This window comes from Drosophila takahashii, unplaced genomic scaffold, assembly GCF_030179915.1.
Source record: "Drosophila takahashii strain IR98-3 E-12201 unplaced genomic scaffold, DtakHiC1v2 scaffold_126, whole genome shotgun sequence".
In the NCBI taxonomy this organism is placed as follows: domain Eukaryota; kingdom Metazoa; phylum Arthropoda; class Insecta; order Diptera; family Drosophilidae; genus Drosophila; species Drosophila takahashii.
The window spans coordinates 42,474-56,155 of NW_027221643.1; the positions used below are offsets into that span (position 1 = coordinate 42,474).

A 13,682-nucleotide genomic window follows, 5' to 3' on the forward strand; every position below is an offset into this window, starting at 1 on the left:
CAACTCTACAGCGCTGTCCTCCTCGATTCTCATAATTTTTGACCATGAACTTTTTGATGGTACATGTGCTCTCCTCCTCGATTCTCAAAGAAACGTAGAGGGTTGAGCAATAAAATTGTTTATTTAAGTGCTGCGTCACTCGCTTTTCAGCTTTTTCTGTGCGTATACTTTTGTGGTGAAGTGGTTTTGGTGATTTTCAGTCTTTTTAAAGACTAAATCGTAAACTGGATTAAATTGGATTGGATTGGATTTGAACTTGGATTTGGACTTGGATTTCGATTTGGACTTGGACTTGGACTTCATCACCCTTTGATTGGATTTGGATTTGGATTTGGTTTACGATTTGTACTTTGATTTGGATTGGCACTTGGACTACTTCACCATCAAAAGATACGTTTTCTTTTTAAATATTTGCATTTTTCTAACTTAGTATTTGTATTTTTTTCTAACTTAATATTTGTATTTGTAGATTAGTATTACATATTTCTTTTTCAGGTTCATATTATATGCATATATATCTTTTTCAGGGGTTTCAGGTTTATTTTATAAGCATCTATATCTCATCTATTACATACATTTCTTATTTAAAATCTTTATCTTAATCTTCAATTTGACAAACATTTCTGACGAATTTTTATCAAAATGCCGCGCTTAAAGAAAACTTCTGCGGATCAAAGACGTCGGGCTATAAATACTCGTAGTCAGGCTTTTTATAGGGATAATTTAAATGAAGTACGTTCCCGAAATTCGCAACGATTGGCAGAAGCTCGATTTTCATAATTTTTGACCATGAACTTTTTTGAAGGTATAGGTGCTCTCCTCCTCGATTCTCATAAAAGCGTTGTGTATGGGCCATGCATTTAAAACCTGAAGGAATTGTCTCATTTTTTACCATCATAATTGAACTTTTTTTTAATGATCTCGGAAGCTATAAGAGCTAGAGCCTTGTACTTTTAGATTTAGATTCCATTGTTTTCTATTCAGCGCAAGTTTGTTATGCGTATGTGCCACGCCCACTCCAACGCCCACACTCGCTATAAGATTTTGTTATGCGTACGTGCCACGCCCACTCTAAAGCCCACATTCGCTATAGGAGCTAGACTGTTTGCGTTTTAGATTTAGTTTCCTTTGCTTTCTATTCAGCACAAGTTTATTATGCGTGTGTGCCACGCCAACTCTACAGCGCTGTCCTCCTCGTGCGTCCTTGATCAGGGTAAAAGCGCGTGCCGATCGAACGTCTATATCTCATACTTTTCATATTAACAATAGTTAAATGCTGTGAAAATATCCCTTTTTTTCTATTTTTACATGACATTTTTGCAGTACTAAAGCTGCTGACATGAAAATATGCAAATCTTATTTATTTATGTATACGTTGCTCAGGGTAATAGTTCTTGCTAATCAGACAACTGTATACTAAAGCTGCCGTTTAATAATTAAATTGGTTACATGTAGGAAATATTTTTTTTATATATTATTAAGTTAAGTTTTTATACCCTTGCAGAGGGTATTATAATTTTGGTCAGAAGTTTGTAACGCAGTGAAGGAGACGTTTCCGACCCCATAAAGTATATATATTCTTGATCAGGATCAATAGGGGAGTCGATATAGCCATGTCCGTCTGTCCGTCTGTCCGTCTGTCCGTCTGTATGTCTGTTTCAATACCGTTTGCGAGCTCAGTTTAAAAGCTAGCGCCTTGAAACTTTCACAGTCGTCCTAAAACATGTGTACGCAGATCAAGTTTGAAAGCCGACCCGATCGGACGTCTATATCCTATAGCTCCCATAGGAACAATCGGATATAGCTTTCACAAAAATGAAGATATTTCGCTCAGTGTAAGAGCTATTGGCATGAATCTTTCCAAATCGTATTTTTTTGTGCGTACCTTGATCAGGGTAAAAGCGCGTGCCGATCGGACGTCTATATCTTATAGCTCCCATAGGAACAATCGGATATCGATTTCACAAAATGAAGATATTTCGCTCAGTGTAAAAGCTATTGACAAGAATCTTTCCAAATCGTATTTTTTTGTGCGTACCTTGATCAGGGTAAAAGCGCGTGCCGATCGAACGTCTATATCTCATACTTTTCATATTAACAATAGTTAAATGCTGTGAAAATATCCCTTTTTTTCTATTTTTACATGACATTTTTGCAGTACTAAAGCTGCTGACATGAAAATATGCAAATCTTATTTATTTATGTATACGTTGCTCAGGGTAATAGTTCTTGCTAATCAGACAACTGTATACTAAAGCTGCCGTTTAATAATTAAATTGGTTACATGTAGGAAATATTTTTTTTATATATTATTAAGTTAAGTTTTTTTTATATATTACTAGCTGTACCCGGCGCGACTTCGTTCGCTTAAAATTAGTTTTGAGTAGATTACTTTAAAACCTCTGTGTAAACAACATTTTTAGAAGATCCTTCAGGAGCGAGAATAATAAGGCTACTGGCAGAGCTAACTCTAGAGCAGCGGTCGGCACACACATACGTTGTCATTTTGTTTTATATTTGTGTGAGTAATTTGCACTGGGCAGCTCATCGATGTGTGTGTGCAGACCGCTGTTCTACGTTATACATGTGCGAGCAGCGCGGCGGCAGAACAAAACCCTATGCTCACTTAATAGGGCGCTGCCGACCGCTGCTCTAGAGCATGCGACATAAAATTGTCCATGAGAGAAGCAATCTTCTCTAAGATCTAGTCCAGCCAGCTTCAAAGTCTGCCCCTGCGATTTATTTATAGTTATTGCAAAGAAAACTTTTAGAGGGAATTGTAGCCTTTTAAACTGAAACGGCAGACTGGATGGTATTAATGGGATCCTGGGTATAAACACTGTTTTCCCCTTCGCGCATCCCGTAAATACTGTTGCTTCGATTATATTCTTATGAAGACCTTTTATCTGCAATCGTGTCCCATTGCATAACTTTAGGGGACTTAAATTTGCCAATAACATTACGGGTGCTACAATCCTAAGAGACAGATTATGCTGAGGAATTCCTGGAGGATTCAAAGAATTTAAAAATTCAACAGGGTAATGAACAGCATTATCAGCATCAGGAACAGAGTCGACCGATTTATAGAAGACCATCATTCTAAACCAACGGTCGGCAGCGCCCTATTAAGTGAGCATAGGGTTTTGTTCTGCCGCCGCGCTGCTCGCACATGTATAACGTAGAACAGCGGTCTGCACAAACACATCGATGAGCTGCCCAGTGCAAATTACTCACACAAATATAAAAGAAAATGTCAACGTATGTGTGTGCCGACCGCTGTTCTAAACCATCAAATGAGTTTAGCAATAAATTATTAATAGTGGTTGCTCTTTCATTTTTCGTTGTCAAAATGGCGCGCTCAGATAGCCAATCTAAGCTTTTACTTGATATGTTAGAAATGTCAGGAAATATTTTGGATGTAAGATCTTGAACGTTTTTGACTACATTTCCTAAGCGTGATGTTATAACTATTTTTCCATCAACTGTTGGATGGACGCCATTCCCAATTTTTAAAAGAGTTTCGGCAAAAATTCCTGCAGAACTGTCTCCTTTTAAGTGCACTCGCATATTTTTCGTGAGCGCTAGTTTTTTTATCTGTGGCCATAAAAATTAAGATTTTAAACAGGCCTTTATTTCGTCAGCTCTTGCACCTCGTAGCACAACAGGAAGGGTTTGGCGAAAGTCTCCAGCTAGCAGGACTGTAATACCACCCATCAACATAGTATTCTCATTAATATCTTGCAGGGTTCTATTTATGGCTTCAAGCCCACCTTTATGTGACATGGTGCACTCATCCCAAACAATAAACTTACAATCTTTAAACACTGCAGTCATATTATATTGCTTTGAAATAGAGCAATGAGGTGTTTCTACTTACTTACTTTAACTTCACTTTTTCTTAGTAAAACTTGTTTGTCACCTTGACCTTATCCTCACTAAAGTCCAAACGAACTTTATCTTTCTCACCTTCACCCTTCCCTTACAGTTCATTTACCCTAATCTATCCAATACCTCCTTAATCGCAACTTAATTTTATAGATTTGGTTAGCTAAGCGAATGCAGATAAAAACTTTTACTCTTTTTTACCGTTTATTTTGAACAGATATAACCCCCAAAAACCTTTAAAACATAAAAAAAGAATATATAAGAAATAACACACAAATACCTATGAAAGGCTACGGCAAAAATGCTTTAAGCGAAAAACGGATCCGCTCGCAGGATCGGTAGGTAAACAAAAAAAGAAGTGCCCCAATGTCGGCTGGGGATCAACAGCTGGAGTTAAATATTTCGGGAAATGAGGAAAATTAAAAAAAGCACCTAAAGCTCCAACTCTTTTGGGTGAAAACAGTAGGTGTAATTTTGGAGATGAAATTTGCCAGCAATTTTCGTCGTGCGCTCTCGTCTTTAACATAATTTAAATTTTTGCAAAATATTTGATTTAGAATGGCTGCATTGGGTGATCCGTTATTTTGTCCTAATTTAATCATTACATACTTATGTATGTACATGCCAATTTGTCGATGTGTGTGTGTGTCATTGCGTTTCTCACATGCAAATGTGACGACTGAAAGTTTTTCCCTGCTCTCCCCTTGAAAGCCAATCCAAAATGTTTTTAAAATCAAAACCAAAATTCCTTATGAATTTAATGGGTTGGCTACACAATTTGACTTAGAATTGCATCCATTAGATAATCCGTTCTGGTATCCAAATAGAAAAATTTTATCAGGTGTTTCTAAGCCAGAAACAAAACATTGGCGGCGTCTCTTTCGCTTCAAATGACTCTCTCTCTGCTCACTGCTCTCTCGCTCTGCTTTTGCTGACGTTCGTGAGTGCTGCGAAAAACAAAAACAACGTGCTGCCAAAGAGGCCCCCCGCAACCCGCGCAAACAAAAAGGATCATATAAAATCAACCGTGGGTCCAAAAAACGAAAAAAAAATACCTTACTAATTGTATGGCATAGCTCCGCACTTTAAAACAAAAACGGATGCGATCGCATAATCGGTGCGGAAAAATTAATTAAGTGCCCCAACCGGAAGTCGGTGGGGGCTCATCTTCTGGGCTTTCAAAGATTTCCACAAAGAAAGCTTAAAAAAAAAATCAACTTGTTTGGTTAAAAACTGTGGGAATGGTTGATGTTTTAATCAACCAATTTTGCATTTTTCGAGAGTCCTGGGAGTCCTTAGGAGCCGAATTTTAAAAAATCCTTTCTTAGTGCACACCTCCTCTAACACACGATTCAGACCCAATTTTTTCCAGAATTTTAGGTCTTATGGTTTGGACTGGGGGAACATGACGCAAATCGACATCTACTCTTTTATAGTAATACTCGATAATACTCGATAATAAAATAGCCCTCTTCTAATTGCCTGCTTCTTACTCCCAAAAATCGAATTGTGGCAAAGGAGAGCAAGTGTATTTTTTGCATACGCCTCTTCTAATACTTGCGATATTAATTTGTTAAATCGTCGATGAAAATATATATAGTATCTTTTTAATATATATATTAAATTCAGATTGCTTAAACAAATATAATAAATGAATGTGATCCAAGTAAAAGTGGTGAACTTGTATATTTTTTTATCAGTTACAATGTTATCAATGCAATTTTAATTTGCGCACAAATATGTATACGAACTAACTTATTATTTTCCGATTCCACATTTGATTGATAATTATTAAAATTAAACTCGTCAAATTTACCATTGGCTGAAAGGAAATGAATAATTTTATTTGTATTTGAGCACATTATCGACTTTCAAGTAGAAACATAAGCACACATTGTGTGTATGTATTGTATTGTACATGTATTGTACAACTCAAACCATATCCAAATATACATACGTATTTGGGCTAAAGTTCGAATCTTAAGATATTTAACTTGGAAACATTTTGGCTTTGTTTACAGAATTTGTAGTAATTTTTTATCTTCTTCCATGGTGGAAATTAAATAAGGCTCTTACTTCTGCTACAAAATGAAAAATATTTTTTTTTAAATAAAACCTAAGCATTTTATCCACAGGACTGACTATTGATCGAAAATCATATTGATCGGAACAGCAGTTAAAGTTTTTAAAATTCAAAACAAATTTTAACTAAAATTGCCCTTTTCCCCTTCCCCTTCCCCACAGCACTACCACACCCCGTCGACAGTTTATTTTGCTGCTGCTCTCTCGGCCGTCGCTCTCTTGCCATCCGCTCTCTGGGTTTCGCTCTCTCGGCGGGCTCCCACGAAATGCAACGCAATAACTTAGGAAATCTAAATAAATTCGGTAAAAATACTTTAAAAAAAATGTTAAAAATTTAAAAAATTAAACTTAAGCATTTGGGCCATAGAATAACCATTTACCAAAAAATCATCTCGATCGGAGCAGCGGTTTAGATTTTTTAAATCGAAAAGTTAATTTTAAATGTAGCCCCCAAATTATGGGGGATATCGAAATTTCTTTTAGATTTCTAATTAGGCCCTTTCAAGACCTAAAATTCTGCAAAATCAAAATTTCGAAATTCCAACCACTTTAGAAGCTAAGCTTAAGTAAATCTAATGATTTTTTGCTCTAAATATGGATATTGGAGCTGTTTGGGGCCACTGGGGGGACATGTCGGACCTTAGTGGGCGCCTACGCCCCCAATGGAATACTGTGAAAAAATTTGGCTGCTCTAGCTCTTATGGTTTAGGCTGTGGTCGTATCCCCCTAAAAATCGGTCTTTCATTTTATAATCTTTAGGGATTACACAAAGTTCCTTTTTTTCGATAGTACAGCGCTGTCCTCCTCGATTCTCATAATTTTTGACCATGAACTTTTTTGAAGGTATAGGTGCTCTCCTCCTCGATTCTCATAAAAGCGTTGTGTATGGGCCATGCATTTAAAACCTGAAGGAATTGTCTCATTTTTTACCATCATAATTGAACTTTTTTTTAATGATCTCGGAAGCTATAAGAGCTAGAGCCTTGTACTTTTAGATTTAGATTCCATTGTTTTCTATTCAGCGCAAGTTTGTTATGCGTATGTGCCACGCCCACTCCAACGCCCACACTCGCTATAAGATTTTGTTATGCGTACGTGCCACGCCCACTCTAAAGCCCACATTCGCTATAGGAGCTAGACTGTTTGCGTTTTAGATTTAGTTTCCTTTGCTTTCTATTCAGCGCAAGTTTATTATGCGTGTGTGTTACGCCAACTCTACAGCGCTGTCCTCCTCGTGCGTACCTTGATCAGGGTAAAAGCGCGTGCCGATCGAACGTCTATATCTCATACTTTTCATATTAACAATAGTTAAATGCTGTGAAAATATCCCTTTTTTTCTATTTTTACATGACATTTTTGCAGTACTAAAGCTGCTGACATGAAAATATGCAAATCTTATTTATTTATGTATACGTTGCTCAGGGTAATAGTTCTTGCTAATCAGACAACTGTATACTAAAGCTGCCGTTTAATAATTAAATTGGTTACATGTAGGAAATATTTTTTTTTATATATTATTAAGTTAAGTTTTTTTTATATATTATTACACAAAGTTCCTTTTTTTCGATAGTACAGCGCTGTCCTCCTCGATTCTCATAATTTTTGACCATGAACTTTTTTGAAGGTATTGGTGCTCTCCTCCTCGATTCTCATAAAAGCGTTGTGTATGGGCCATGCATTTAAAACCTGAAGGAATTGTCTCATTTTTTACCATCATATTTGAACTTTTTTTTTATGATCTCGGAAGCTATAAGAGCTAGAGCCTTGTACTTTTAGATTTAGATTCCATTGTTTTCTATTCAGCGCAAGTTTGTTATGCGTATGTGCCACGCCCAATCCAACGCCCACACTCGCTATAAGATCTAGATGTTTGGGATTTTAGATTTAGATTTCTTTGCTTTCTATTCAGCGCAAGTTTGTTATGCTTATGTGCCACGCCCACTCTAACGCCCACATTTGCTATAAGTGCTAGAGGGTTGGCGTTTTAGATTCAGTTTCCTTTGCTTTCCATACAGCGCAAGTTTATTATGCGTGTGTGCCACGCCAACTCTACAGCGCTGTCCTCCTCGATTCTCATAATTTTTGACCATGAACTTTTTGATGGTACATGTGCTCTCCTCCTCGATTCTCAAAGAAACGTAGAGGGTTGAGCAATAAAATTGTTTATTTAAGTGCTGCGTCACTCGCTTTTCAGCTTTTTCTGTGCGTATACTTTTGTGGTGAAGTGGTTTTGGTGATTTTCAGTCTTTTTAAAGACTAAATCGTAAACTGGATTAAATTGGATTGGATTGGATTTGAACTTGGATTTGGACTTGGATTTCGATTTGGACTTGGACTTGGACTTCATCACCCTTTGATTGGATTTGGATTTGGATTTGGTTTACGATTTGTACTTTGATTTGGATTGGCACTTGGACTACTTCACCATCAAAAGATACGTTTTCTTTTTAAATATTTGCATTTTTCTAACTTAGTATTTGTATTTTTTCTAACTTAATATTTGTATTTGTAGATTAGTATTACATATTTCTTTTTCAGGTTCATATTATATGCATATATATCTTTTTCAGGGGTTTCAGGTTTATTTTATAAGCATCTATATCTCATCTATTACATACATTTCTTATTTAAAATCTTTATCTTAATCTTCAATTTGACAAACATTTCTGACGAATTTTTATCAAAATGCCGCGCTTAAAGAAAACTTCTGCGGATCAAAGACGTCGGGCTATAAATACTCGTAGTCAGGCTTTTTATAGGGATAATTTAAATGAAGTACGTTCCCGAAATTCGCAACGATTGGCAGAAGCTCGGGAAGCGGATACGCAAGGCAGAGAAGAAGAACGCTCGCAAGATGCACAGGCTCATGCCGCACGCAGACGAAATCGTAGGTTCGCAGATCGAGAGCGGAATCGGAATACCGCGGATCGTGCCATTCAAAGAGAAAGCCCCACCTATAGAGAGGCTGAGCGCGATAATGATGCTGCGCGCCACGTTCTAATGCGCTCTTTGGAGGACTACAGAATAATTGAACAGCAAAGAAATACTATAGAGCACGCCATAAGAAGGGAAAATACGACCTATAGAGAGGCTGAGCGCGAAATTGATACTGCGCGCCACGCTCTGATGCGCTCTTTGGAGGACTACAGAACAATTGAACAGGAACGAAATACTATAGAGCACGCCATAAGAAGGGAAAATACGACCTATAGAGAGTCTGAGCGCCAAGTGGATGCTGCGCGCCACGCCCTGATGCGCTCCTTCGAGGACTATAGACTAATTGAACAGGAAAGAAATACTATAGAGCACGCCATAAGAAGGGAAAATACGACCTATAGAGAGTCTGAGCGCGATAATGATGCTGCGCGCCACGTTCTAATGCGCTCTTTGGAGGACTACAGAACAATTGAACAGGAACGAAATACTATAGAACACGCCATAAGAAGGGAAAATACGACTTATAGAGAGTCTGAGCGCCAAGTGGATGCTGCGCGCCACGCCCTGATGCGCTCCTATGAGGACTATAGACTAATTGATCAGGAAAGAAATACTGTAGAGCACGCCATAAGAAGGGAAAATACGACCTATAGAGAGGCTGAGCGGGAAATTGATTCTGCGCGCCACGCTCTGATGCGCTCTTTGGAGGACTACAGAACAATTGAACAGGAACGAAATACTATAGAGCACGCCATAAGAAGGGAAAATACGACCTATAGAGAGTCTGAGCGCCAAGTGGATGCTGCGCGCCACGCCCTGATGCGCTCCTTCGAGGACTATAGACTAATTGAACAGGAAAGAAATACTATAGAGCACGCCATAAGAAGGGAAAATACGACCTATAGAGAGTCTGAGCGCGATAATGATGCTGCGCGCCACGTTCTAATGCGCTCTTTGGAGGACTACAGAACAATTGAACAGGAACGAAATACTATAGAGCACGCCATAAGAAGGGAAAATACGACTTATAGAGAGTCTGAGCGCCAAGTGGATGCTGCGCGCCACGCCCTGATGCGCTCCTATGAGGACTATAGACTAATTGATCAGGAAAGAAATACTGTAGAGCACGCCATAAGAAGGGAAAATACGACCTATAGAGAGTCTGAGCGCGAAATTGATACTGCGCGCCACGCTCTGATGCGCTCTTTGGAGGACTACAGAATAATTGAACAGGGAAGAAATACCAGGGAGCAAGCTATAAGAAGGCAAAGTACTGCTTATAGAAATGACTACCGTCAGCGAGATGCAGAATACCATCGGACGGCAAGGAGTGATCTTGCAAGGAGAAGCCAGCAGCAAAGGATAAATTCTTCGCAAAGAAGAATGACCCGTCAGCAAACCCGCATAATGGTAGAGCAAGTCCGGGAAATGAATGAGGCTCGAGTTATAAACTATCGAAATAATTCACAAAATCGCGCAGCAGAGTCTCAAAGACAATCCCAGCGAAATATTGATGCGAGAGCTAGATTGTCTCCTGAAGAGCAGATTGAACAAAGAGAGCTACAAGGGCAAATTAGACGATCTGGAGCACGTAATACCTATTTAAATAATATAAAGATGGGTCCTAGTAAAATATGTACAAGTTGTGGAGGACTATTTTTTCCCTTTCAGGTTAAAGCGCTAAACAAAAGGATTATAATATCTAAATATCCTCAACTTGATGTTTCAAAAGCCTTTTACTTATCTGAAAAGTTTCCCAATTCATCTGACCGTTATTTCTTCTGTAATACATGTCACGCAAGGATTTCCAAAGGGAAAATACCAAACTTATGCTTATCACAGGGCTTCGACCTACCTGAAGTCCCTCCTTGCTTAAAGGATCTAACATGTCTGGAAGAAAGATTGATTTCACCGAGAATACCATTTATGCGAATTGTTTCATTGGGATATGAGAGGCAATGCGCAGTAAGAGGAGCCGTTATTAATATTCCCATTTCGGTGTCGGAGACTGTCACTGCCCTGCCGCGCACTTTTGAGAATACACATGTAGTTCAAGTGCATCTAAAACGAAAATTGGAGTATCGGCATAGTTTTATGACTGAAACTATTAGACCAGGCAAAGTTATGGAAGCGATGCGTTACTTGGTCAATACGGAATTATACCAGAAGCATAATGTCTTTGTTTCTCAAAACTGGCTCGATGAATTTCGAGGTAATAATGAAGTTGCGTTTATTGCTGACAATAGGGATCTCCCAATTGTGGAGGAACTTTTAAATGAGCAAATGGAAGTCAACCCTGCTCCACAGATCAGCACTGATGAAGACAATTTAAATCCTGGAGGACAGGAAACTTTATTAGAAAACGATCCAGTAGAAAACCATCAAATAATAGCAATGGCTCCCGGCGAAGGTCGTCGACCGGTGGACATGACAACTGATGAAGATGCTGAGGAATTATCTTTTCCCACCATTTCGTGTGGAGAAATCTTTAAATGCAAAACAACGTATGGCCGCAAAGTAAAGTCTCAAATTCGGTTTTACGATCGACGGTGTGCAAAAGTTCCAAAAATTTTATATATGTATAAATGCTATGAACTTACACGTATCAAAGACGCAATCTCAATTTGCTTAAGGAAAAAGTCTGGAAACTCACATGTTACCGCTTCAAATATGATGGATGAAACCTTTGTGAACGGCTTAATACAGCATAATGATGGATACCATCTTTTAAAAGGCTTAAGATCCTCTCCAGCTCATTGGGAAGCTGAGAAAAAAAAGGTATTGGCTATGATTCGGCAATTTGGATTACCCACTTTTTTTATAACGCTCTCGGCCGCTGAGACCAAGTGGAATGAGCTTCTTGTGAATTTAAGTCTAATTTTGGATAACAGAACCATCACCGAAGAAGAAGCAGGCAATCTTTCTAGTACGGATAAAGCTAGATTGATTAGATCGGACCCGGTTACTTGCGCAAGATACTTTGATTACCGACTACGTCAATTGATGAAATTATTTAAATCAAATATTTTCGAGGAATTTAATTTAACTCATTTTTATTGGAGAATTGAATTTCAACATAGGGGGTCCCCACACTCACATGGAATGTATTGGCTTCAAAATGCGCCAAAAATCCAGAGTGACATTGTTCCCGGTAATTTAGAGGAGGTAATAGCTTTTATTGACCGATTTATTTCAACTAATGGAGATAATATTGACCTGCAGGACATCATTAAATATCAGTTGCATAGGCACACAGCTACTTGCAAAAGGGAATTCAACCGAGAAGGAAAATGCCGTTTTAATATGCCGTTTCCGCCGATGCCCGAAATAAAAATTCTATATCCATTTTCCGATGAAGAAAGAATTACGGAAAGGCTAAAAAACACATGGAGGAAAATTCAAGAGCTATTGGACGATAAACGAATCATTACCGAAGTTGAAGTTCAACATTTAAACCAATTTGAAAATATCCTCAACAAACTAGAGGTCGACTACCAAGACTATATTTTAGCTATTCGATCAACTTTAAAGAAGCCGCAAATATTTCTACGAAGAAAATTCTCGGATAGAATGCTAAATGCTTACAATGAGGACATATTAAAACTTCACCGAGCCAACATGGACATTCAATACATTTTAGACGCGTACGGTTGTTGTAGCTATATCATAAACTACATCAACAAATCAAATAGAGGAGTTTCAAGATTGCTTAGAGAAGCCATGGAAGAAATAACAGAAGGAGGACATCGCGATAGATCTGTAAAGGAGAAACTGCAGCATCTTGGAAATAAGTTCATAAATGGAACCGAAATATCAGCTCAGGAAGCTGTTTACAATATTTTGGGGCTGCATTTGTCAGAAACCAGTAACGGAAGCAAGTTCATAAATACATCACTTCCTGAGCAAAGAGTCCGAATGGTCAAGTCAAAAAAGGAGTTGGAGCGACTGCCCTCAGACTCTACAGATATATACGTCGCAGGAATAAATGACTATTATACACTTAGGCCGGAAAGTATGGAGCAAGTATGTCTCGCGGATTTTGTCGCACTCTACGATCGAAAAGTCCGCAAAACTAGAAATGAAGAAGATGAATATGCGGAGCATGATGAGGAAGATGAAGAGGAGAATATTGCAGCGGAAAACCTAATTATGCTGAATAATTCGGGTACTCTTAAGAAACGAAGTAAGCCGTATATTTTGAGGTGGAGACGGTTTAGTAAAAATTCCTCAAGATCGGATTATTATCGAGAACTGGTAATGCTTTTTTATCCTTGGCGAAATGAGCAATTGGATATCCTGGAAAATAATAATGAAGACACGTATAATCTCAACAAAATCTTAATTGAAACTAATAGAAAGAACTACGACAAAATAAATGAAGAAGACTTTGAGGACATAATAAGAGAAATACAACAAAACAACAATGATGATCCCGAAGAAAATGACATTCTCGCAACACAACTTTTGGATGATGAATTTCGGGGATTTGCCATTCCCGAAGTGGAACGGAATCCGAATGTGTTTCAAGAAAACCCTACTGATCCCAGTTCTGATGAAGACGGTCCAAGAGTCTTAAAATTGCCTCCATTGATTCCAGTTGATGACGTTTGTAGTTTAGTGCGATCTCTTAATAGTAAACAACGTCAATATTATGCCCATTTAATGCATAATATGAATCAAAAGAATATTTTTATACCCTTGCAGAGGGTATTATAATTTTGGTCAGAAGTTTGTAACGCAATGAAGGAGACGTTTCCGACCCCATAAAGTATATATAT

General features: G+C 38.2%; 2 protein-coding genes across 2 annotated transcripts in view; both read left to right on the forward strand.

Annotated features, from left to right (window-relative positions):
* The first annotated feature begins 8,652 nt into the window (after positions 1 to 8,652).
* Positions 8,653 to 10,510, forward strand: LOC123003168 (apical junction molecule ajm-1-like). Its single transcript, XM_044394787.2, has 2 exons — positions 8,653 to 10,314; positions 10,385 to 10,510. Exons 1-2 carry the CDS (start codon positions 8,653 to 8,655, stop codon positions 10,508 to 10,510), a joined length of 1,788 nt encoding a protein of 595 aa, XP_044250722.1.
* Positions 10,511 to 11,037: 527 nt separating this feature from the next.
* LOC138914128 (apical junction molecule ajm-1-like) overlaps positions 11,038 to 13,682 on the forward strand; it is a 51,966-nt gene continuing 49,321 nt past the window's right edge. The window contains exons 1-2 of the mRNA XM_070219368.1: positions 11,038 to 11,378; positions 12,597 to 13,509. Of these exons, the coding sequence (XP_070075469.1) occupies positions 11,038 to 11,378; positions 12,597 to 13,509 (1,254 nt within the window). The remainder of the gene's footprint in view (positions 11,379 to 12,596; positions 13,510 to 13,682) is intronic.